Raw genomic sequence first — 26,642 nt, 5'->3', positions numbered from 1 at the left:
TATAAGATTATTAAGGGATTGGACACACTGGAGGCAGGAAGCATGTTCCCGCTGATGGGTGAGTCCAGAACTAGAGGCCACAGTTTAAGAATAAGGGGTAGGCCATTTAGAACAGAGATGCGGAAAAACTTTTTCATCCAGAGTGGTGGATATGTGGAATGCTCTGCCCCAGAAGGCAGAGGAGGCCAAGTCTCTGGATGCTTTCAAGAGAGAGTTAGATAGAGCTCTTATAGTTAGCGGGGTCAAGGGATATGGGGAGAGGGCAGGAACAGGGTACTGATTGTGTATGATCAGCCATGATCACAGTGGATGGCGGTGCTGGCTAGAAGGGCTGAATGGCCTACTCCTGCACCTACTGTTCTTGCTTTCTCTGGAATGAGACAGTGGTCACATGAAGAACTGTCATAGATACTGCTTACCTGGGGAAGGAAACCTCTGGAAAGTTTAAACACAAGAGGATGTGCCGAAGATGGACCTCTTGAGCAGCACACACAAGATGCTGGGGAGCTCGGAAGTTCAGGCAGCATCTCTGCAGGGGAAGAACAGTCCAGGTTTTGGGACTGAGACCCTTCATCAGGTCTGGAAAGGAAGGGGTTAGAAACCAGAATAAGGAGGTGGTGCAAGTGGGCAGGGAGGTTGGTGGTGTCAGAGTACAATCTGGCAGGTGATAGGCGAGGTAAGTTGAGGGGGAAGGGTTGGGGAAGGGGTGTGATGTGAAAAGGCGATAGGTGGAAGCGGTAAAGGCTGAAGGAGAAGGGATCTAATAAGAGAGGACAGTGGACCATGGGATAGAAGGAAGGAACTGGGGAGCCAGAGGAAGGTGGTGGGCAGGGGAGGAGAAGAGAAATGGGGGAAAAAGGAAGGAATGAGAGGGTAGTAGCCAGAATTGTGTAGGAACAACACCTCATATTCCTTCTGGGTAGCCTCCAGCCAGATGGCATGAACATTAATGTGTCTAACTTCTGGTAATCACTCCCCTCTGTTAACCCATTCCGCATTCTGGTTTCTCTCCCACCCTTTCTCATCACTCCCCTGCCTTGATGACCTGCCCATCACCTCCCTCTGGTTCCCCACTTCCTAACCCCTCCTCTCTGATTCCATCCTCTTCAGCCATTTCACCTTTTCCACCTATCGCCTCCCAGCTTCTTACTTCATCTCCTCTCTCTCCCCGGCCCCACTCATCTATCACCTGACAGCTTGTCCTCCTTCCCCTCCCTCCACATTCTTATTCTGTCTTCTTCTCCCTTCCTTTCCTGTCGTGACGAGGGGGCTCAGCCCGACCCTTCACCCGTTCAGACCCCACCACAGACTCCAGCATTTCGTGCGCGTTACCCTCTCCCATCTCTAAACCCGCTGAGTCCTGTCGAAAAGAGTGTTGACATGAAACGTTAACTCTGTTTCCATTCACTCACTGACTGGGTAACCTTGCTTTAATCGTTGATCCCTGCTGGTTGCTGCCATGGCTGTTGCCTGTGAGGAACACACCCTCCCCCACCCTCCCTCCCTGAACTTTAACGTGCCGTTTGTCTCTTCAGTCTTCAACACAAAATAGTGATTTCTCCCGCAGTTGTGGCCTGACTTGCTGAGTATTCCTTACATTTTCGGTTTTATGTTAACTCTGTACTTTTCTAAACGATCACCTGACTAGCTGACAAGTCCAGAGATTTCCGTTTCAATTTCAAGCCCTGCCTTCGGCGGCACAAGAGAGTTACTGAGAGTTACAGCGTTCAGAAACAGGAAGTGGGACGTCTGTTAGCCCAAGCCTTTTCACTTCAGTGTTGGTTTTCAAATCACACACGCCTGCTCTGATCTTGTGCGGACCACAAAGGGAAAGGTAAGCTTTAGGTTTGAAATATGTTTTAGACAACAGAGAAGGTTAATGTTGTTTCTGCCGATTCACAGGGTCGTTGATTAAGAGAATAAGTTAAGAGGAAAATCATTATAATTAGTAACACACACAAGATGCTGGAGAAAATCCAGAATAAGGTGGTGTGCGAGGGGAAAGAGTACTAGTTGAATGGTGACAGACGAGATAGGAGATAGATCCTGGCCTCTTCCCTCTTCATTTCCAGCCCAGATGAAAGGTCTTGGCGGGAAACATGGACTGTTTATTCCTGTCCATTGATGCTGCCCGACCTGCTGAGTTCCTCGGTGTTTGGGGTGTCAGGTGAGACCGGATGAGGTGAGAGAAGAGATGAAGTAAGAAGCTGAGTAGAAAACGTGAAGGACTCGAGGAGAAGAAGATGAATGAATTATTCAGGCGTACAGCACGGAACAGGTTCCGCCAGCCCAGTCAGCTGCAACCCGCCGGATCACGGGACAATTTATAATGACCCATTTGCCTAGGAAGCGGTACCTCTTTGCACCGGAGCGCCCGGAAGAAACACAGACTCCTTCCAGTCAGCGTCAGAACTGACACAGTGTTGTGCTGACCGCTACGCTATCTGCAAAGGCGAGAGCACTTTATCAAGTGTTAAATTCAAGATATTGAGCTGGCCAGCGCTGTTGTGCTTCCCGGTTTCACTGTCACTTCTTTCCCTGTCCTGAGATGGGCTCTGATCATGCCCTCTGGCTAGTGAGTCACTGGGTCGGGGCGGGATGAGTGTTGGGGGACGGCTCAGAGAGCAGGGTGGATTTCTCACGCAGCAAGGAAGATTTACCACAGTAGGCTGGGGTAGACATGGGTGCTGACACCGAAAGCAATGTAAAACTGAGATGAGAGAAGGGGAGGGTGAACCACATCAGTGTGCTGACGTTGCATTCTTCATTTTGCTGCTGTGGTGAACTACATATACCTGTCTGGACGCGTCCCCCCGCTGACTGCTCCTGTGGCTCCTCCCACAGACCCCTGCTGACTGCTCCTGTGGCTCCTCCCACTGACCCCTGCTGACTGCTCCTGTGGCTCCTCCCACAGACCCCTGCTGACTGCTCCTGTGGCTCCTCCCACAGACCCCCTGCTGACAGCTCCTGTGGCTCCTCCCACAGACCCCCTGCTGACTCCTCCCACAGACCCCCTGCTGACTGCTCCTGTGGCTCCTCCCACAGACCCCTGCTGACTGCTCCTGTGGCTCCTCCCACAGACCCCCCCCCCCCGCTGACTGCTCCTGTGGCTCCTCCCACAGACCCCTGCTGACTGCTCCTGTGGCTCCTCCCACAGACCCCTGCTGACTCCTCCCACAGACCCCCTGCTGACTGCTCCTGTGGCTCCTCCCACAGACCCCTGCTGACTGCTCCTGTGACTCCTCCCACAGACCCCCCGCTGACTGCTCCTGTGGCTCCTCCCACAGACCCCTGCTGACTGCTCCTGTGGCTCCTCCCACAGACCCCTGCTGACTGCTCCTGTGGCTCCTCCCACTGACCCCTGCTGACTGCTCCTGTGGCTCCTCCCACAGACCCCTGCTGACTGCTCCTGTGGCTCCTCCCACTGACCCCCTGCTGACTGCTCCTGTGGCTCCTCCCACAGACCCCCCCCTGACTGCTCCTGTGGCTCCTCCCACTGACCCCTGCTGACTGCTCCTGTGGCTCCTCCCACTGACCCCTGCTGACTGCTCCTGTGACTCCTCCCACAGACCCCTGCTGACTGCTCCTGTGGCTCCTCCCACAGACCCCCTGCTGACTGCTCCTGTGGCTCCTCCCACAGACCCCCTGCTGACTGCTCCTGTGACTCCTCCCACAGACCCCTGCTGACTCCTCCCACAGACCCCCGCTGACTGCTCCTGTGGCTCCTCCCACAGACCCCCGCTGACTGCTCCTGTGGCTCCTCCCACTGACCGTGGCTCCTCCCACAGACCCCTGTATAAAGGCGATTGAGGCCTGAGCCCTGCCCTCAGTCTCCAGGATGTAGTATGGTGGTCAACTACTGCTTGTTCCCGATATCTCGCCTCACTTCTCGGAGAGTTATTGATGGTGCATCAGCTGCATCTCTCTTTCCCTGTTTCAGCTTCCTTTCACTTCCACCTCCTGTTGAACAGATTCTTCCACAGACAGGGCAAGGGGGTGACTGACGGGGCTTCTAGGTGGGGTAGTTTGTGAGATGATGTTCTTCCACCGGTAACACAGGGCTTGCTCTGTCCGCCACAAAGAAAGAGATGCTTCCCGGTGGCCTCGCTGCTCAATTCTACTTCCTATTCGCACTCCGATGTGTCCGTACTGACATGGTCAGGCCACTCTCTGGTCAGAGGACCCCTGAGTGTATATTTAATATCTGGTCTGGTGATCATGACTATACCTGATAGCCATGAAATTACATCTAGAGAAGGAAGGGGACGTCTGCTGTCCTGACCCAGTCTGTACTCCAGACCTGCAATCTGAATGGCCCCAGAAAGCTGCTCTGTTCTAGGTCATTTCAACCAGTGGTGAGTGATATTTATGGCCACTTCCCCATCCTGTCAATGATTTAATACTAAAGAGGCTCAGCTACAATAGAGGAGACCATAGGGTACAAGGTTTGGTTTTAAAAGTTGGGGCCCTTGGATGAATTTCCATAGCAAGGTGAGGTGAGGCGAGGCTCCAGGCAGAGGCGAGGTGAGGTGAGGTGAGGCGAGGCAAGGCTCCAGACAGAGGCAAGGCAAGGTGAGTCAAGGCTAGGCGAGGCTCCAGGAGGAAGGTGAAGGGAAGGGATACAGACAGGGAGTTTGGACAGGAACAATCCAGCAGCCAGAGGCTGAATCCTGGAAAGCAGCCAGTGAAGGAGTGGAGCTTTGAGGCTTTGACTCGAGAGGCTTCGACGAGAAGAGGTGGAGGACGAGCTTGTTCCCAGTTAGTCTTTACAATGCCTCCTGAGACGGTGATGTGCCTCTCCTGTGAGATGTGGCAGTCTTGAGGGAACTCCCCTCTCCCGCAGAGTCACATCTGCCAGAAGTGCTTGCAGCTGGGCGATCTGGAAGACTGTGTGAGGAATCTGGAGCAGCAGCTGGATGACCTTCGACTCATAAGGGAGAATGAGGCAGTCATAGATGAGAGCTACAGGGAGGTAGTCACACCTAGGCTGCCGGAAGCAGGTCGTTGGGTGACAGTCCGAGGGGGGAAAGTGAAGGAGAGTAGACAGGAAGTGCAGAGCACCCCTGTAGCCATTCCCCTGAATAATAAATTTACCGTCCTGGACACTGTTGGTGAGGACGACCGACCAGATGTGAGCCTCGGTGGCAGGGCCTCTGGCACTGAGTCTGACCCTGTGGTGCAGAAGGATGGAACGGAGAAGAGGAGAGCTGTCATCATTGGAGACTCTATAGTCAGGGAAGCAGACAGGAGATTTTGTGGACGTGAGAAGGACACCCGCATGGTTTGTTGCCTTCCGGGTGCCAGGGTCCGGGATGTCTCTGACCGGGTGCATGACATCCTGGTACGAGAGGGAAAGCAACCAGAAGTCGTGATACATGTTGGGACCAACGACATAAGCAGGAAGAGGGATGAGGTCCTGAAGTGTGAGTTTCGGGAACTAGGCAGAAGGCTGAAGAACAGGACCTCAAGGGTGGCGTTCTCAGGATTGCTGCCAGTACTACGTGATAGTGATGGTAAGAATTAGAGGAGATGGCAGTTGAATGCGTGGCTGAGGAGTTGGTGCAGGGGGCAGAGTTTTAGATTTTTGGATCATTGGGATCTCTTCTGGGGAAGGTGGGACCTGTACAGATTGGATGGGTTGCACCTGAACTCGAGGGGGAGCAATATCCTTGCAGGTAGGTTTGTCAGCATGGTTCGGGAGGGTTTAAACTAATTTGCAAGAGGGTTGGGACCCGGAGTGATAGAGCAGTGAAAGAAGTGCATGGAGTAAAGCCAGATCTAACGTGTAGAGAAGCTTTGAGGAAAGAAGCAGAATAAAGAGTGTAAAGTTAGTAAGGTAGAAGGGCTAAAGTGTGTGTACTTCAATGCAAGAAGCATCAGGAACAAAGGTGATGAACTGAGAGCTTGGATACATACATGGAATTATGATGTAGTGGCCATTACAGAGACTTGGCTGGCACCAGGGCAGGAATGGATTCTCAATATTCCTGGATTTCAGTGATTTAAAAGGGATAGAGGGGGGGGGAAGGGGAGGAGGGGTGGCATTACTGGTTAGGGATACTATTACAGCTACAGAAAGAGTGGGTAATGTAGCAGGATCCTCTTTTGAGTCAGTATGGGTGGAAGTCAGGAATAGGAAGGGAGCAGTTACTCTATTGGGAGTATTCTATAGGCCCCCTGGTAGCAGCAGAGATACCGAGGAGCAGATTGGGAGGCAGATTTTGGAAAGGTGCAAAAATAACAGGGTTGTTATCATGGGTGACTTTAACTTCCCTAATATTGATTGGCACCTGATTAGTTCCAATGGTTTAGATGGGGCAGAGTTTGTTAAGTGTGTCCAGGACGGATTCTTGTCACAGTATGTTGACAGGCCAACTAGGGGGAATGTCATACTAGATCTAGTATTAGGTAATGAACCGGGTCAGGTCACAGATCTGCCAGTGGGTGAGCATCTGGGGGACAGTGATCACCGCTCCCTGGCCTTTAGCATTATCATGGAAAAGGATAGAATCAGAGAGGACAGGAAAATTTTTAATTGGGGAAGGGCAAATTATGAGGCTATAAGGCTAGAACTTGCGGGTGTGAATTGGGATGATGTTTTTGCAGGGAAATGTACTATGGACATGTGGTCGATGTTTAAGGATCTCTTGCAGGATGTTAGGGATAAATTTGTCCCGGTGAAGAAGATAAAGAATGGTAGGGTGAAGGAACCATGGGTGACAAGTGAGGTGGAAAATCTAGTCAGGTGGAAGGCGGCAGCATACATGAGGTTTAGGAAGCAAGGATCAGATGGGTCTGTTGAGGAATATAGGGTAGCAAGAAAGGAGCTTAAGAAGGGGCTGAGAAGAGCAAGAAGGGGGCATGAAAAGGTCTTGGCGAGTAGGGTAAAGGAAAACCCCAAGGCATTCTTCAATTATGTGAAGAACAAAAGGATGACAGGAGTGAAGGTAGGACCAATTAGAGATAAAGGTGGGAAGATGTGCCTGGAGGCTGTGGAATTGAGCGGGGTCCTCGATGAATACTTCTCTTCAGTATTCACCAATGAGAGGGAACTTGATGACGGTGAGGACAATATGAGTGAGGTTGATGTTCTGGAGCATGTTGATATTAATGGAGAAGAAGTGTTGGAGTTTTTAAAATGCATTAGGATGGATAAATCCCTGGGGCCTGATGGAATATTCCCCAGGCTGTTCCACGAGGTGAGGGAAGAGATTGCTGAGCCTCTGGCTAGGATCTTTATGTCCTCCTTGTCCATGGGAATGGTACTGGAGGATTGGAGGGAGGCAAATGTTGTCCCCTTGTTCAAAAAAGGTAGTAGGGATAGTCCGGGTAATTATAGACCAGTGAGCCTTACGTCTGTGGTGGGAAAGCTGTTGGAAAAGATTCTTAGAGATGGGATCTATGGGCATTTAGAGAATCATGGTCTGATCAGGGAGAATCAGCATGGCTTTGTGAAGGGAAGATCGTGTTTAACAAGCCTGATAGAGTTCTTTGAGGAGGTGACCAGGCATATAGATGAGGGTAGTGCAGTGGATGTGATCTACATGGATTTTAGTAAAGCATTTGACAAGGTTCCACATGGTAGGCTTATTCAGAAAGTCAGAATGCATGGGATCCAGGGAAGTTTGGCCAGGTGGATTCAGAATTGGCTTGCCTGCAGAAGGCAGAGGGTCGTGATGGAGGGAGTACATTCAGACTGGAGGGTTGTGACTAGTGGTGTCCCACAAGGATCTGTTCTGGGACCTCTACTTTTCATGATTTTTATTAACTACCTGGATGTGGGTGTAGAAGGGTGGGTTGGCAAGTTTACAGATGACACAAAGGTTGGTGGCGTTGTAGATAGTGTAGAGGATTGTCGAAGATTGCAGAGAAACATTGATAGGATGCAGAAGTGGACTGAGAAGTGGCAGATAGAGTTCAACCCAGAGAAGTGTGAGGTGGTACACTTTGGAAGGATGAACTCCAAGGCAGAGTACAAAGTAAATGGCAGGATACTTGGTAGTGTGGAGGAGCAGAGGGATCGGGGGGTACATGCCCACAGATCCCTGAAAGTTGCCTCACAGGTAGATAGGGTAGTTAAGAAAGCTTATGGGGTGTTAGCTTTCATAAGTCGAGGGATAGAGTTTAAGAGACGCGATGTAATGATGCAGCTCTATAAAACTCTAGTTAGGCCACACTTGGAGTACTGTGTCCAGTTCTGGTCACCTCACTATAGGAAGGATGTGGAAGCATTGGAAAGGGTACAGAGGAGATTTACCAGGATGCTGCCTGGTTTAGAGAGTATTGATTATGATCAGAGATTAAGGGAGCTAGGGCTTTACTCTTTGGAGAGAAGGAGGATGAGAGGAGACATGATAGAGGTGTACAAGATATTAAGAGGAATAGACAGAGTGGACAGCCAGCGCCTCTTCCCCAGGGCACCACTGCTCAGTACAAGAGGACATGGCTTTAAGGTAAGGGGAGGGAAGTTCAAGGGGGATATTATAGGAAGGTTTTTCACTCAGAGAGTGGTTGGTGCATGGAATGCACTGCCTGAGTCTGTGGTGGAGGCAGACATGCTAATGAAGTTTAAGAGACTACTAGACAGGTATATGGAGGAATTTAAGGTGGGGGGTTATATGGGAGGCAGGGTTTGAGGGTCGGCACAACTTTGTGGGCTGAAGGGCCTGTAATGTGCTGTATTGTTCTATGTTCTATTTATGAGACCAGCCCAAACAAGAATCAGCTGCCTCAACAGAAACTGGGGAAACCTGGAAAACCCGGTATAAGGAGCATGGACCGGACTGTGAACCAGAATGCGGATTTCATGGACCGGACCATGACAGTAGTGGATGTGGCCCAGTCCATCATGGGTAAAGCCCTCCCCACCATTGAGCACATCTACATGAAATGCTGTTGCAGGAAAGCAGTGTCCATCATCGAGGACTTCACCGCCCAGGTCATGCTCTCTTCTCAGTTCTGCCACCAGGAAGAAGATACAGGAGCCTCAGGACTCTCACCATCAGGTTCAGGAACAGTTATTACCCCTCAGCCATCAGCCTCTTGAACCACAGAGGATAACTTCACTCAACTTCATTTGTCCCATCATTTAAATGTTCCCACAATCAATGGATTCTCTTTCAAGGACTTTTCTTCTCATGTTCGTGATTTTTGTTGCTTACTTATTTATTATTGTGATTTATTCTTTTTGCATTTCCACAGTTTGTTGTCTTTTGCACAATGGTTGAACGCCCAAGTTGGGCGATCTTTCATTTATTCTGCTATTGTTATGTTCGCTAGACTTAGAGTATGCCTACAAGAAAATGAATCTCAGGGTTGTATATGGTGACATATATGTACTTTGATAATAAAATTTACTTTGATCTTTGGTGTAATGGGCTGAATCTGCCACTCAAAGTTCATAGTAAAAAAAAGTTGAAAGTAAAATTTATTATCAGAGTACAAATATGTCACCACATACAACCCTGAGATTCTTTTTTTTTTCTGTGGGCATACTTAGCAAATCTATAGAACAGTAACTTTAATAGGATCTATAAACTGTAATCATCAGGAACTGTAAACAAACTCCCTGCAACTTCTTGGGTTCCTGTGCATTTGAATTGTGGCACCTGATCATGATGTACCCCGCCAGGTTACTTACAACAGAACATCTGTAGAAGTTTATTAGAGCATTCGGTGACAAGCCAAACCTCCTTAACCTTCTATCGTGCCTTTCTCATGATTACATCTATGTGCTGAGCCCAGGACAGGTCATCTGATATGTTAAAGCCCAGGAAATCAACACTATAAACTCAAGGGCACCCCAGTTTTAATGCTCCTTTTAAACACACCAAGGTGCTTTTTACAGTTTTCCCTCTAAGCTCAACTAGTACACTGGAAGGTTTATGCTGCATCTGTGTAGCATATAAGAAACAGTGCAGTACTAGTGGGAATAAAATCCAAAACATTAACATCTCTCGGTCCAGCACCAACAAAATCTCAAGCGTACTGGATTATCAGAATCTTACTCCACTGAGGCTGCCAAAAGGAACTTTTGCCCAAAAATGTGGGTGTTGATATGTATCTTAGAGTAGGAGGGGGAGCAAGGCAGAGAGGTTTAGGGAGGAATTTCCAGAGCCTAGAGCCATGACACTGGCACACACGGCAGCCAGCTGTGCAGGGATTGCATTTGGACCTCAGATTCGGAGATTAGAACTGGAAGGAGACTACAGAGAAAATATGGGGAGAGACAGTGAATGGATTTGTAAAGGAGTATGAGAATCCAGCTGCTGGCCGCAGAACGATACTTACACTTACTGATTTTCATCCTTCTGCAGATGACCATTTCCAACCCATGGTACAGGCTTGCTTCACTCATTGCTGCCTGCTTGGTGTCATCAGTGACCTCTGACATTTCCTGCCATGACGACAACGGACAGCCAGTGGATTGGTAAGTCGGGTCACTCACTTTTCGAACCAGGAAGACATTGAACTAGAGACTAGGCTGACCTTTCCTGGAGAAAATTTTAAAGAGATCCAGGAAGGTTAAAGATGGTTAATAGGCAGTGAAGATGTTATCAGAAATGATAGCGGAACCTTGATCAGGTGGGTGTCTGTCTCTCCCTTAGTGAGTTAGTGAGAGAGAGTGCCTGTGGGATGTTGAAAATGTTGGAGGTAGACCATGGTCTCTGTTCAGGGTCTTTACTGTTGCTGGTATGGTGGGTGGTGGGAATGCTGATGCTTTACGCTGTAATAGTGGGGAAGGGGAGGATTTGATGCTGCTGTGCATGGGAGCGTGCAGGGGGCTTTGGGATTCTTACTTTTTTTCTGTCGTTCATTATTTGGAGTTTTTCTTCTGTTTCGTGGATGCCTGTGAAGAGTAAACGTTTCAGGCTGTATATTGCATACGTTCTCTGATATTAAATGGAACCACTGAACAGGAAGTGAAGCTTAAACTCGGTAAGTCAAGGCATTGCATTTTTGGAAGACGAGTCAGAGTAGGACTTTCAGAGTGAACAGTAGGGCCCTGGGGTCTGCTGTAGAACAGAGTCCTTTGGAGTACATGGTTGGTAGGTAGACAGGGTGACGAAGAACATGCCAGCCTCGATCAATCAGGACACCGGGTACAGAAGTTGGGGTGTTCTGTTACAGTTGTACAAGATGTTGTTAAGGCCACTTTTAGAATATTGCGATCAGCTTTTGTCACCCTTCTACTGGAAGGAAGCCATTAAGCTGAAACAGTGCAGAGAGAACTATGAACAGGACTCATTTCAATTCATTTCGGTTCCTTTAATATGGAGTATACAACCTGAAATTTGTACTCTTCACGGACATCCACAACACAAGAGACTCCATAGAATGAATGATAGGACATTGAAGCCCGAAGGCCCCACCACTGAGAGAGGTTGAACAGTGTCGGGTCTTATTCAATGGAGCAGACAAGAATGAGGAGTGAGAGGTGTATAAAATCCTGAGGGGCAGAGGTAGGCTGAATGTTCAGTCTTTTTTACCTAGGGTTGGGGAATCAAGAACTACAAGGTATGGGTTTAACATGAGAGGAGTGAGATTTAATAGGAACCTGAGGGGCAACCTCCTTCACCTGGAGGTGACGTTCTGTATTCAGATCAAGCTGCCAGAGGAAATGATTGAGACTGGTTCATTAACAGCGTTTAAAAGGACAAATATGTGGATTGGGAAGGTCTAAAAGAGGTGGGTCAAATACAGGCAAATCAGAACCAGGTTCAGTATCACTGGCATATGTTGTGAAATTTGTTAACTTTGTGGCAGCAGTACAATGCAATATATAATAATAGAAACAATGTGAATTACAATAAGTATACAGTTAAATTAAATCAGTAGTGCAAAAATAAAAATAAAGTAGTGAGGTAGTGTCCATGCATTCAATGTCCATTCAGAAATCAGATGGCAGAGGGGAAGAAGCTGTTCCTGAATTGCTGAGTGTGGGTCTTCAGGCTCCCGTATCTCCTTTCTGATGGTAGCAATGAGAACAAGGCATGACCTGGGTGATGGGTCCTTAATGATGGAAATCACTTTTTTTTTGAGGCATCACTCCTTGAGGATGTCCTGGAAGCTGGGGAGGGTAGTGCTCATGATGGAGCTGACTAAGTTTACAACTCTCTGAAGCTTACAGCAATCCTGGGCAGTGCCCCCCAAAACTCCCCCCCTCCCCCCAACATTGGACCAGCTTAGATGAGAACATTGGTTGGCATGCACTAGTTGGGCCAAATAGAAGGTTTCCACGCTGTATGACTCAGTGACTCCATTGCTTTATGACAACAGGCTATTCTGTCCTGTTCTTCCTCTAGCTCATCATCACACACGATAGAGGAAATCAAGAGCCTCTTAGATAGGCGCAGAAATTGCGGAAAATGAAAGGTGTAGTCAGAAGAGATTTGTTTAAGTTGCCATTTAATTTCTGACAATTGTAGGCCGAGAGGCCTGTCCCTGTGCTGTACCACTCTGCAAGTTCTATCACGGCAGGTTCGTCCAGATGTTCACTTTGGCCCCCAGAAAGCTTGGCTAGCAGGAATGGATGGAACTCTGGATATGTGTGGGTGTCGTTGAACATGGGAACAGAGTCTTTGTCTCTTGAGGTCTATGCTGAGCATCAAGCACCCATCATTAAACTAATCCTACCCCAAACAGAAGGAAGTCTGCAGATGCTAGAAATCCGAGCAACACACACACACACACAATGCTGGAGGAACTCAGCAATCCAGGCAGCATCTATGAGAAAGAGTGAACAGTCAACATTTTGGGACTTTAGATAGGAAGGAACTAAACGAAGGGGGGAGAGAAGAAAGTCAAGGTATACAGATATGAGTTCAGTGGGGCAGGAGCAAGCCGAAACAATGGGTTTACCGGGACAGGCAGGTTTGTGGATCTTGGGTAGGAGGTAGAAATGGGAGGTGTGGGGTGTGGGAACGATGAGGTTAGTGGCAGTGGATGGGAGATTCCCAGAGCTACTAAGGTCAGTGATGGTGTGAGTGACAATGGCCCAGTGCTCCTTAATGGGGTCCTGTTTGAGGGGTAAGTAAGAGGAGGTGTCTGATAGTTGTTGCCGGGCCTCAGCAAGGTAGAGGTCATTCCACCAGACTACTACAGCACCCCCCCCCTTATCTGTAGGTTTGATAGTGAGGTTAGGATTAGTGTGGAGAGCAGAGCGTGTGGAAGGAGTCAGGTTGGAATTGGAGAGAAGAGTGTTAAAGTCTGGATGGTTAATGTCCCGTTGGCAGTTAGCAATAAAAAGATCCAGAGCAGGCAGAAACCAGGGTGGAGTGCCCGGGAAGAGGAGGAGAGTTGTGGGGTCATTGGTGCAGGGTGGGGAGTCCTTGCCAAAGAAGTAGGCTCCAAGACGGAGGTGGCGGAAGAAGAGCTCAACATTGTGGTGGGTGCAGAACTCACTGAGATGTGGGCACAGGGGGACAAATGTGATGCCCTTGATGAGGACAGAATGTTCTGCCTCAGAGGGAATGGTGAAGATCCGGCGTGGATGAGAGCTGAGAAGGGGGCTGGTAGTGTCAGAGGAGAGGGGAGGATGTTCAGGGAAGGTGAGACTCTGAGGACCCAAGAGCTGGCAGTGGGGCCTGAGGGACTCGGGATTGCGGGGTAGTGGTGGGGGAAGGGGAGACAGGGGTTCCAGCGGCACTGCATAAAGACCCGGCCAGGAAATAATGTTGGTCACGGACAGAGTAGGAGCTAGAGGTTGTGCAATCAGCACTTTGAAGGTGTCCGAGGTCATTGGAACCTGCATTGATGGCGGCTGAGTCCGGGCTTTGAATCTGCTCAGGATTGTTAGACCCGCTGAGGTCGACCCTGCCCAGCCCACTTTATTCTCAACACATTCCCGTCGTCTTCCTCCCACGTCCTGTATTCATCGCCTCAACTGCACCCCGCTGAGGAATCAGCTCCACTGGTCATGTCACTCTGCTGCCCTCATGCCCCTGGGAATGGACAACAGGGTTTTCCCATGAATTACTCAAGCCTCATTCCCCTCTGCCCTGCTGGGTGGAGCAGTGTAAACTGTCATAAAGGTTCTGCAGACGCTGGAAATCCAACACAACACGCACCAAATGCTGGAGGAACTCAAAGGCCCAGACCCTTCTTCAGGACTGGAAAGGACATGGAAAGAAGCCAGACACATTAGACTGGGACCTTTTATCAAAGTTCAAAGTAATTTAAAAAATCAAAGTACTTTTATGTACGTCACATATTCAACCTCATTTGACTCAGTCCTACAGTCCCTGCCTTGCTCCACCCTCCAGGGAGGCAGAGACATCAAAAATGCAATTGCTTCCTGAGTCAGCTAAAACCACGCACAGTCATAATGACAGTAAGTCAGAAACAAAAAGTACATGTGATTCCTATCTTCCTGTTCCCTCCTGGTGTGTCTGTGGCGTCTCGGATACTTGTGATCTGTGACGGCTTCAAGAGCTACCTCATTCTTAACGTGACTTGGGTTTTGAGCCATCTCTCCATTAAGTACAGACCCATGACCATTTAACCCCTAGTTCACCAGGAGAATCTAACTTTATCGATCAGGACAGAAATCCTTTTGAGTGGTCAAAGAACAATATGGACAGATTTGCCATTGGTATAACACACACACAGAATGCTGGAGGAGACTTGCTTTCTGGTATCTGAAATAAAGAGACATTGTTTTTACATTAAGTCAGGCGACAGAGACAAACAGAATTAATATTTTAGAGCAACATACAGAAAATGAGGGACTCAGCAAACTCTATGGAGGGGAATGAGTCGTTGACATTTCAGGCCAAGGCCCCCATCAGGACTGGAAAGAAGGGGGCAGAAGCCAGAGTGAGAAGTTGGGAGGGAGGAGTACAAGTTAGCAGCTGATAGTGAGACCAGGTGATGGGGAAGAAGTGAAAAGCTGCGAGATGATAGATGAAACGGGTAAAGGGCTGAAGAGGAAGGAGTCTGACAGGAGAAGAGAGTGGACCATGGGAGAAAGGGGAGGAGGAGGGATGCCAGAAGGAGGTAATATTCAGTAGTGGAGAGGGCAAGGGATGAGATGATCCAAAATGGGGAATGTTTCCATTCTTCCACTTAACATAGAAGGAGACGATAAGCTCACTATGCCAGCTCACTAAATATTCACATTGTCCCCCTCATTTTCCCTCCACTTGTCCTCCCCACTTACTCATCAGATCCAATACCCACCTCTCACCTACACACCATTGACAGTGGGGAATTTACTTACCAGCCAGTGCACCTTTGGTACGTGGAGGAAACCCGGGCACCCAGAGGAAACCTACTTGATCATTGGGAGATCCACAGACTCCACACAGACAGGCCCCAAGCTCAGGGTAGAACCCAAGCTGCTGGACATGGGAGACAAGCTATGCCACTGTGAACTCAGAGCAGTAACTGATGTGACAGTCTAGGGAGGTTTCAGACCCCTCGACTGATCTGTTGTTATACTCATCACTGATACGTAACCCTGTCCCAGTGGTGCGTGTGACGAGAGATCCACTGACTGTGTTTCAACAATCTAAAGGACCTTCCTCGGCTCAGCTGTCTGTTCACTACCTCCATTATTGTCTGTCTGAACTTCGTGCCAGCCAAGCTCTCCTTCTTCCATTCTGTAAGCTCAAGATAAGCCAGAGACCTGGTTCCTCACCCACACTCTTTACCCTAACACATGCGTATCGATATAGGATCCTGCTTGAGGGACGCGTTGACTTTTTAAATATTCCCATCCCTGTTTTCAATTCCCCTGTGCTCTTACTGCCCATTACACCACCAGCATTTAGGGCAGAAATGAATGTCTTCCATCTCTGGGAGTGTTCAGGGTTCCCTTCATGTCAGCAGCTTCCTCTCGGTTTTCACCACTGTTAGTAATGTAAGTCCAGGGTGGAGACTCGGGAATACCGTCACACTCAGATGTCGGAAGATCCTTCGTTGCTGTTTCCTTAGCAATTTTGTTTGACCAGTCAGGATTGTTAGCTGTGAGCCGAACGCCCGGACCTGGAGGGCTGGTGGACCACTCATAGTCTGGCCTCTACCTTTTCACCTGTTTGGCATGGGTGGCCCTACCAAGTCCCTGACTCCAGTCAACATCACTCTCTGGGTCATCGAGGCACACAAGCCTCCAAACCCTACGAAAAGGTTGTGGGCCTCATGGAGGTCCTGAGCTCGGGCCTCTCAAACCTCTTCCAGCTTTGTGACTTTCCAGTCTCGTCATTCCTGAACATAATCAGGGGAAGCAGTGATGTAGCATCAGTTGTTCCATGCCAGTGTGCTGCACTCAATGTTCACAATCTGACCTCCTCTACAGCCGAGGCGCTGACTGCTTCGTGGAGCACCCGCGCTCAGTTGATCCCAGGCTTCTAATTGCCTACCCAACCCAGTCTCACTCCGGCTCTCTTCCTGTGTCCTCCCGCTCTGTTACAAGGACCAATCCCCCTTAAGGGACAACACTACATCAGTCTGAGCACTCATTATCAAACAGAGAACTTCCCTTTTTGTGAACTGTTTCTGAACCATCATTCTGCATACCGAACTCGGCCTGTTCGGTATGCTCCTGCCAACCCTATCGATGCACCATCCCATCCAGATACGCCACAGCTTGTTATGGAAACTTCTCAGCCCCTGACCCCAAGAAACTGCAGAGAGTTGTGGACACAGCTCAGCCCATCGCAGAAACCAGCCTCCCCTCCATCGACTTTCCATACATTCATCGCTGCCTCAGTTAATTAAAACTGAGGGAAGCTAATTAAAAGCTCCACCCTCCACGTTCTCTCTTCTCCTCTCTCCTATTGGGCAGAAGATACAAAAGCCTGGAGCTCCTGTCCCCAGACTCAAGGACGGCTCCCACCCTGGTGTGAATGGTATAATTCAGTCGAATGGTATAAGACAGACCTAGACCCCACAATCAGCCTCTTCATGAACTTGAACCTCATTATCTATCTGCATTGCGTTCTCCCTGTAGTTGTTACGCTTTATTCTGCACTCCATTATTGATGTTCCTTGTACTATTTCAATGCACTGCATAATGATCTGACCTGTAGGAACAGTATTCAAGACAAGCTTTGCACTACACCTCAGTACATGTGACAAGGTTCTAGGTATTTATCCCTACGTGCTACACCTGCCTATACACCTCCTCCCTCACCTCCAAACAGGACCCTAAACTGTCCTTCCAGGTGAGGTAACACTTTACCTGTGACTCTGCTGGGGTCACCTCTTGTGTCCGGTGCTCCCGCTGCGGCCTCCTCTACATTGGAGAGACCGGTTGTAAATTGGGGGACTGCTTCATCAAGCATCTCCGCTCCACAAGTGGGACTTCCCAGTGGCCAAACATTTCAAATCCATTTCCCATTCCCGTTCCAAAGTGTCAGTCCGTGGCCTCCTCTTGTGCCAAGACGAGGCCACACTCAGGTTGGAGGAGCAATACATTATATTCCCTCTGGGTACTGTCCAACCTGATAGCATGAACATCGATTTCTGATAAATAAACCCACTCCCCACTCACCTTCCTCTATTCCCCACTCGGACCTTTCACTCTTCTCACCTGCCTATTATCCTGGGATCCCTTTCTCCTATTGTCCACTCTCCTCTCCTATCGGATTCTTACTTCTCCAGCCCTTGATCTTTCTCACTCCACCTATCACCTTCGAGCTAGCCTCCTTCCCTTCCCGCCACCTTTTTATTCTGGCAACTGCCCCCCTTCCTTTCCAGTCCTGAACAAGGGTCTGGGCCCGAAATGTCGACTGTTTATTCATTTCCATGATGCTGCCTGACCTGCTGAGCTCCTCCAGCATTTTGTGTTTGTTGCTTGTGACAATAATAAACCAATTCCAACTCCTTTGACCCATCGAGTCCATGTTAAACATGGAGCACACATTTTCTTTACCTCTTAATTCTATCCTAACATGATTTATTCTTCCTAGATTCTCAACCCTCCCCTGTCCCACCACCACAAAATTCAAACACTCACCTACACAGTAAGGGCAATTTACAGTGGACAATCAACAAACCTGCACACTTCTGGGAGGAAACCCACCTGGTCATAGAGAGATCATGCAAACTCCACACAGACAGTGGTCAGGATCGAACATGGATCACTGAGGCAGCAGCTCTACTTGATTTGCTACTGTGCCATTTCTCTTTTTTGTATAGTCTGGCCTGCTGACCATGTCGACACCCTTACCAATAGCAACACATTGCACAGACAAAGAAACTTAATCCAATTGTAACGGCCTCAGCCCCTAACATTAGTCATCCAGTCCTACCCTGCAGAAGCATTTTTTTGCTCCATCCATTCCTCCTCTAACCACACCATATACGATCCAAAGCCTGACTGCAAATGGTGGAGGACTGGACATGTCCCAATGAAACCCAGAGCTACAGAAATGTCAACCGAAGCTCCAAACTCCTCCCCCCTGAGGGAGGAAGGATCTTCAAAGGGCCACATCTGGGGACAACTTGAAAGACTGGACAAGGACAGAGAACTCTGCTGAGCTGCTGAAGAGGGTTATGCCCCAGAAGGGTTGACGGGCTAAGGAATTTCCCCTCCACTATCTTCTCTGCTAAGTAATTATTCTTTCTCTTTTCCCCGGTTATTGTGAAGGACCTCAAACCTAAAATGTTTACTGTATCTCATTTCAAAGATGTTGGAGAAACCTGCCGTGTGTTTCTCGAATTTACCGTGCTTATCTCTCAACTAACGGTCCAATTGTCAGGCTACAAGCCTGATCGCTTACTCAGAATACCAACATGCCCACCAGAAAGGGGAAATATTACCTCAGCCCAAAACACTGACTTTCTGTCAACGCTGCCTGATGCCCTGCTGAGTTCTTCCAGCTTTTTGTGCCCATTGCTCAACATTTTCAGCTTCTGCAGAATCTCTTGTCTCTCATATTAGGTTGAAAACCCATTTATGTGAGTGGATAGAACCTGTCCATCAGGACAACCCATGGACTGACTTTACAGGACATTTACTGTCAGAGTATGTATACTTTATAGAACCTTGAGATTCATCTCCTTACAGACATCCACCAAAAAAAACCCCAGAAGAAGCTACTGAAAACCAAGGAAGAACGTCCAAAGACTCAGTGGGCAGAGAGAGAGAGAGAGAGAAAAAACAAATCATGCAAACAACAAACAGCATCCATGACTGAAGTTTGCAACACCAGGCATCACGGCAGCTGATCCAGAAGTCCACCAGTTGCAGGCCACAGCCTCCCTCAGTCCAGCACAGTGACGAGCAAACCCCATGGAGCAGGGAGTCACACCAGCCTGTCTCCCCCCCTCCAACCCAACACTGACGGTTTCAGACTGGCCCAGTGCTTAAACTTTCCAAACCTCAGGCTTGGGCTCTGCTACTTGGCCCTTCCAATTCGGCTCAGATCTTAAATCAGTCAAACCTCGGATCTCCACTCTGCCACGTTGAATTCCCCCCCTAGTCCCTTCCAGCAACTTCATCGTGCAGCTGTCTCGCCCTGGTGAAACTCCAGCCACACCGCAAAAGTGCCAAATTGTATAGGTAATTCAGCTCAGCTCCAACAGGGAAGCCACAGCCCACTGTTTTCAGCCATCAGTTACCAGAAAAGGTGTCAATAACAAAGTAATTAGTTGCTTTCTTTGGTTCATTATCCACCAGAAGATTGTCACTTAAACCAGCAAGTAGCACCATCTTAAACTGGAAGACTCCACAACTCATTCTTCGTGTTAATTACTTATCTTATTTATTAATTTATTATTATTTGTTTCTTCTTCTGTATTTACATAGTGTTTCTTCTTTTACACATTGGGTTGTTTGTCAGTCTTTGCGTGTAGTTTTTCATTGATTCTGTTGTTTGCCTCTGTTCTCCTGTGAATGCCTGCAAAATGAATCTCAGGGTAGTGTATGGTGACATATCAGCACTTTGATGATGAATTTACTATGAACTTTGAACATTTCCTTTCACATTAACATTAACTACCTGTTCCGGCCTCCTTTTACTCCACCTTCAGGTTTATACTGTACAAGTTGCCAGAATGCGTTAAAGGCCATGGCCTACTCTACATGTACATGGACCACAGGACTTCTGGCTGGAGATCTGGGAAATACTCAATAAATGACACACATGGAGCGGTGGGGGCAACTTTGCAGCAACTCTATGAAAGATCTGCAGCTCAGGTAACTGAGGTTCTTGTCTCTCTGGTTGAACTGAATGAAGGGGCAAGGTGGCACTTTGCAGAATGGCCACAAAGGGAATGATCTCATACTCAACACTTACTGTACCTTGGAGGAAATTGACCATCAGGGGATGTTCTGCCTCATCACAGTTTTCAGAGAGGAAAAAATTGCAGCAACTGGTATTTCTAAGGGATTTTGATGATCCCGGATAATCTTACAGTCAGTGAAAGTCACTCAAAATGCTGGAGGAACTAGCCCGGCCAGGCACGTCTACGCAGGGGAATAAACAGTCAACATTTCAAGCTGAGACCCTTCATCAGGACTGGAAAGGAAGGGGGGAGAATCCAAAATAAGAAGGTTGGGGGGAGGGGAAAGAATACAAGCTAGAAAGTGACAGGTGAGGGGGAAGGTAAGGGGGTGGCGGAGGGGAGAATGAAGTGAGAAGTTGAGAGGTGATAGGTGGAAAAGGTAAAGGACTGAAAAGGAAGACATATAAGAGGAGAGGAGAGTGGACCATAGGAATACACACAAAATGTTGGAGGAACTCAGCAGGCCAGGCAGCATCTGTCCTGCCAAAGGGTCTCGGCCCAAAACATCGACTGTACTCTTTTCCGTGGATGCTGCCTGGCCTGCTGAGTTCCTTCAGCATTCTGTGTGTGTTGCTTGGATTTCCAGCATCTGAAGATTTTCCCTTGTTTGTGAGTGGATCATTGGAGAAAGGGAAGGAGGAGGGGACCCAGGGGGAAGTGATGAACAGGTGAGGAGAGGTGAAGGGGTAAGAGAGGGAGCCAGAATGGGGAATGGAAAAAGAAGAATGGGGAGGGGGAGAAATTACTGGAAGTTAGAGAAATCAGTGTTCACTGCTATCAGTTTGGAGGCTACTTCCTTATGATTTACACTCCGTGGCCACTTTATTAGGTACAACTGTACACCTGCTCATTAGCACAAACATCTAATCAGTCCATCAATGGCAGCAACTCAATGCATAAAAGCATGCAGACATGATCAAGAGGTTCAGCCGTTGTTCAGACCAAAGATAGAAAGGGGAAGAATGGTGAACTGAGTGACTTTAACTGTGAAATGATAGTTGATGCCAGATGGAGTGATTTGAGTATCTCAGAAACGATGACCTCCTGGGATTTTCACGCACATCAGTCTCTAGAGTTTACGGAGAAGGGTGTGAAAAACATAAAACACCCAGCAACAGTTCTGTGGGTGAAAATGTCTTGATAATGGGAGAGGTCAGAGGAGAATGGCCAGACTGGTTCAAGCTGACAAGGTGGTGACAGTAACTCAGATAACCACACATTACAACAGTGCTGTGTAGAAGAGCATCTCTGAACGCACAACACGTCGAACCTTGAAGTGATGGGCTACAGCAGCAGAAAACTGTGAACGTACACTCCATGGCCACTTTATTAGGCACCTCCTTACCCAATAAAGCAGCAATTGAGTGTATAATTATGTTTAATTATACTGTATACTAACCAACATAATTATATTTTGGAATTCGTTAATGATTATTTTAAGGTGTATTTCATTAGCAACACACACAAAATGATGGAGGAACTCAGCAAGTCAGGCAGCATCTATGGAAAAGTGTAAACAATTGCCATTTCAGACCACCTTAGATCAGACACCAACACATCTAATGAGTGGTCAGTCCAGAAATGATCTAAGTTTCTTCTATATTTCTTCTAAGTAAACAGCTCCCTCCCACTTATCATCACAACGAAGCTCCTTACGAGTTCATACCTCTCTGAAAAGTGAAATTCTGCGGGCCTGCTGGAAAATGCATCAGAATTAAGTTGTAAATACAGAAGTCTTTCAACCAGGCTGCACAGCACAATGGGCAAACTGAGCACCGTCTGAGTTGTATCGTTTTAATATTAAATGAGAAAACAAGTCACCCATATTAAATAGATATTCTGGTTGGTTTCTTATCTACCTGTCAGTTACATTAATCATCATAAATGTGTCAATTATATAAACTCATCCAGTTAATGAGAAATCTGTGAATTAACTCTGATAGTGATGAATAAACTCTTCTTGAGCTTCCAGCTGGGTACGGGTATCGATTATAACTGATGCTTCGATGACAAACTCTGCCATCTTAATCAGGGATGCGGCCTGGGCATGTCTAGTCTGGCGGTATTTGTACCCCATGGTCAGTCCCTCCTGATTGGTTAGTCCTCATCCAATCAGGTTTCTGCTCTCCGCCTTGTTTACAATTGAATTCCAGTTCCTACTTAGAGTGAGACCTTCATATTTGTTAAAATTCTGTTCTTCTAGATTTATTTCAATGGCTTCCTTTACCAGGCAGTCCCAAAGGACATTGGCGTGGCACAATAGTTTTGTGCCATCAAAGTCAATCCTATGTTTATCGCGAATGCAATGTTCTGCTACCGCCAATTTCTCCGCGGGACCCAAAGAGATACACCTCCTGTGCTCCTTGAGCCAGTCACAACAGGTCATCCAGAAACATGCGTTTCAATCCTGTATGTGCAGTTAATTCAAGTAATGAAATATAGAACAAAAGAAAAAGCTGTTTTTATTATTGGAAGACCAGGAAATAATTAGATTGTTATTACAGTAAAAAACATCTGATCTGACTCACCACTGTCCTTCAGGGATAGACTAAGCTACAGAATGGCATGAAAATTAGCTTTTTGAAGTAGCTGCACAGTACATTATAGACATAACTGGCATGAATTAATATAAATAAAATTAAGACAAATTATATATAATTTATAATACAAAATAAACATAATATTAGCGCGAGTTGGGAGAGGAAAAGAAATAAAAGTCTGAGGTCGTGTTCGAGCTTTTCAAGTTGGTTCAAGAGCCTGATGACAGTGGGGACAGAAGCTGTACTTGAACCATGAGATGTGGATCTTCAGGCACCTGTGCCTCTTGCCTGATGGTTTGTAATTTGATTCTGACCTATGTTTAACTCCAGATCTATGGAAAAACTTTGACCTTTCACTACCTTCTGAAAAGACGCAGCCAGCCATTCAGCTCAGAGGTAGATAGAAGTGTGTGAAATCTGCCTTTGATACCCACCTCCTATGGATGTAAAAACATTGTTCTTAATTTCAAATGCAAAGAGCAGGGCCACACTTGGCCTTGAATACAAAACTCTTCACTTGGATTGATGAAAGGAGGCAGATGCTGAATTTGTAGAGAGAGCAAATGGTTGGTGGTTGAAGTTAAAGAGGACAAAAACAAGAGGCCAGAAATGTAAAATAAAAAAACAGAACAAACAGGAAATACACAGTGATTCAAGTTGCAGCTGTGGAGATGGACGAAAGGTCATTGATCTAAAATTAATCCTGTTTCACGCCGTGCAGATGCTGTCTGAGCCGCTGAGTGTGACTAGTATTCTGTCTGTGCTTCTGGCTGGAGTTACGAACAGTTGCTGGAGCCAATCCCATTTTAACTCCAGTATCTTTCATTGCAGCGTGATGACGTGGCATATGTGCTCTACAATGACCAGAGCAGTGTCGACTCAAATTCGCGTGGAGGCCACACTAAAGGTGATGAGCAAAGTTTGGTATGATGTTCCCTCACTTATTCCAAACCCCAGAGCAAGTTTCTGACTTCCGGTAATTTCTACCCTCTTTTAGATGCTTTTAGAATCTCCGAACCTGACAATTCCCATGCTAATCCCTATCTTCAACCCGTGTAAACTCTATTGCCTACTTGGTTGGCTAACCTATGGCACACACAAAAAATTTGTTGGCACGCGGCATACAGTGCCGCTCCTCGATTCTTGAAACCCCCGATATTAATAGAAAAATAAAGATATCTTTGCTGCCAAGTGAAGCAGCAAACGATTTTTTTACAATCTGAAAGCAGTGAGATGTTTTCGCTGGAAATGTCTCACACGAGCTTGGCCCCAGCTAGATGATTAGAAAATACGTTTTGAAATCCTCACAGACCCGGTGTACACAGTTACAATAACAATACTATTTAGAAATAACGTTATTTTTCAATTGTTTTTTTCTGAGATTGATATTGATAATTCTTTTAAATGCTTCATTTATTTCCATCTGTCTCTGTTATACTTACCAAAAAGGTCTGCCATCCCTGGTCTACATCTTAACTCACACCAACTTCTGAATCAAAGTCAAATTTATTATCAAGATATGTATGCTATCTTATACTACCTTGAATTTCTAGGTGACCTGGTCTAATCTGGTAAAGACTCAGATTTAGAAATGTCCATTTATGTGTTCAAACCCCTCCACTGCTTCAACCTTGGCTGCCTTACCTTCCTTCAGCTCTAGAATTTTCTGCATTCTCCCAGCGCTGGTCTATTTGCAAACCACATTTCTTTTCTCCCACCCTTGAAACCATTAGGTCTCTGGACACCTAATTATTAGTCCTGATGAAGGGTCTCAGCCCGATACGACTGTTCACTCTTTTCCACGGATGCTGCCTGACCTGCTGAGTTCCTCCTGCATTCTGTGGATGTTGCTACCTTCAAACCTGCTCCCTATTCAACAATAACTAAATTTATTTTTTGGCAAGCACTATGTCTAAAATGTTCAAAAGTGTTTCACAAGAGAATTTTTGACAGAAGTAAACTTGGTTAGAAAGGGTGAAAGATTAAAGAGAGAGATTAGCTTGATTTGACACATCTACATTGAGACATACAGTGAAATGCTTAATTTTTTGTGTCAATGACCAACGCAGTCTGAGGATGTGCTGGGGGCAGCCCACATGTGTCCCCTTATTTCCGGAGCCAACATAGTATGCCCACAACTTACCAACCCTAACCCGTACGTCTTCGGAATGTGGGAAGGAATCGGAGAACTCTGAGGAAACCCATGGAGTCACAAGGGGAACATACAAATTCCATATAGACAGGGGTGGAGATTGAACCCCAATCCTGCAGCTGCTGCTGTAAAGCATTACGCTAACCCCAACAGTACCGTAGCAAAATTGCCAGTGGTAGCCACACCTACAACAGCCTTGTCTGTAAGCTTTGTAATTCCCTCCCTCAACTTCCTTATCACCGTAACCTCCTTAAAGGACAGGGAGATAAAGAGGTTTATGGAAGGAATTTCAAAGCTCAGAAACAAGGCAGATGAAGGTGTGTCTACTGTTGGCAGTTTGATTAAATTTGGGGATGAGAAAGAGACCAGAGTTTTCCATTTTAGCAAAATGTTTCTTGATGTGTTTAACAATATTTGATACTTCATATCTCCTCACAATTTAGAAGTCTACTTGTCCCAATGAATTCATGCAGTTTTATTTTTTTTTATTGGCATGCAGTGCGGAACTGGCCCTTCCGTCCCTTCGAGCCACGCTGCCCAGCAACCCCTCGATTGAACCCGAGCCTAATTGCGGGGCAATTTACAGTGGCCAGTTATCCTACCAACCATCATGTCTTTGGACTGTGGGAGGCAACTGGAACGCCCAGAGGAAACCCATGCAGTCACAGGGGGAATGTTCAAACTCCTCACAGACAGCAGCAGGAATTGAACCTGACCCGCTTGTATTGCTAACCACTATGCTACCATGCTGTCTCTTAAAGTATTCCCATTAATCCCATTCCTCCACTTATACCCACCTATCTCACATTCCCATCTATACAGGAGGGGTAGTGTGGCCTCCGTTGGTCGTGGTCGACCATGGGTACTGCGCCTCTGGTAGTCACTGGGAGTGGCCTCTCCAGGGCGCAAGCCAGGGCAGAGTTGATATGGAGATCCGTCTGTTGCCCATGCAGTGGGACGCCCCCCCCCCCACTCCATGCTGAGGACGGCCAAAGGAACGATTCCAAATCTGGATTTTTCCTCGGGGTTTACTCCCAAAGCCTTTCCCGTGAGTGGGTATAGCTGCAAGGAGAGTTTTCCCTCTCCTAGATGAGCTACCATCTGCGGTTAACGAGCCCCATCTGCCCGGAGCAACTGGTTTTAAGGCGCCAGTGGTCCTCCTTTGCCCCTTCTCCTGTCAGTGAGAACAGCTCCGCTGGGCTTAAGAAATCTGCCACACATAAAGGCCAGGAGATGGACTTGGTTGTCAGAGGCTGTTTGAGACGCACGACATGAAGAGCATTTGTTTAGCAGTGGGAGCTCGTCCCCACTACCACCCTTTGGCTATGACTACCTTTGGAACCAGGAGGGGTAGTTTACAATAGTTAATTAACCTACCAACCAGCACATCCTTGGGAAGTGGGTAGAAACCAGAGCATCCAGAAAAAAAACCGTGAGGTCACAAAGAGAATGTGCAAACTCCACATAGACAGACCAGATATCAGGATTGACCCTGGGCTGCTGGAACTCTGAGGCAGCAGGTCTGCTAGTTGAGCCACTACGCTGTCCTCTCCCTACAGTCCTGTGTAGGATCTTGGAACATTTTCCAACATTAACGGAGTTTATAAGTGGAAACTGGTGTTTTATTCCTGATGGGGTCCTTTATCATCCCAGTGAATCAAGGATCAAATTTACTCTCCATTTACAATTACATGTACGAGAAACTTGCTGTGGTGTGT

General features: G+C 47.4%; 1 protein-coding gene across 1 annotated transcript in view; it reads left to right on the top strand.

Annotated features, from left to right (window-relative positions):
* The first annotated feature begins 1,129 nt into the window (after positions 1–1,129).
* The window catches only part of dnase2 (deoxyribonuclease II, lysosomal), a 42,359-nt gene continuing 16,846 nt past the window's right edge, over positions 1,130–26,642 (top strand). Inside the window, exons 1-4 of the mRNA XM_073069360.1 lie at positions 1,130–1,834; positions 10,317–10,429; positions 19,978–20,143; positions 23,604–23,679. Coding sequence (XP_072925461.1) covers positions 10,317–10,429; positions 19,978–20,143; positions 23,604–23,679 — 355 coding nt within the window. The 5' untranslated portion in view covers positions 1,130–1,834. The remainder of the gene's footprint in view (positions 1,835–10,316; positions 10,430–19,977; positions 20,144–23,603; positions 23,680–26,642) is intronic.

This window comes from Hemitrygon akajei, chromosome 16 (genome assembly GCF_048418815.1).
Source record: "Hemitrygon akajei chromosome 16, sHemAka1.3, whole genome shotgun sequence".
NCBI classification, from domain to species: Eukaryota; Metazoa; Chordata; class Chondrichthyes; order Myliobatiformes; family Dasyatidae; genus Hemitrygon; species Hemitrygon akajei.
Note: the sequence above shows the minus strand (reverse complement) of the source record. Positions and strands in the feature narration are given on the sequence as shown.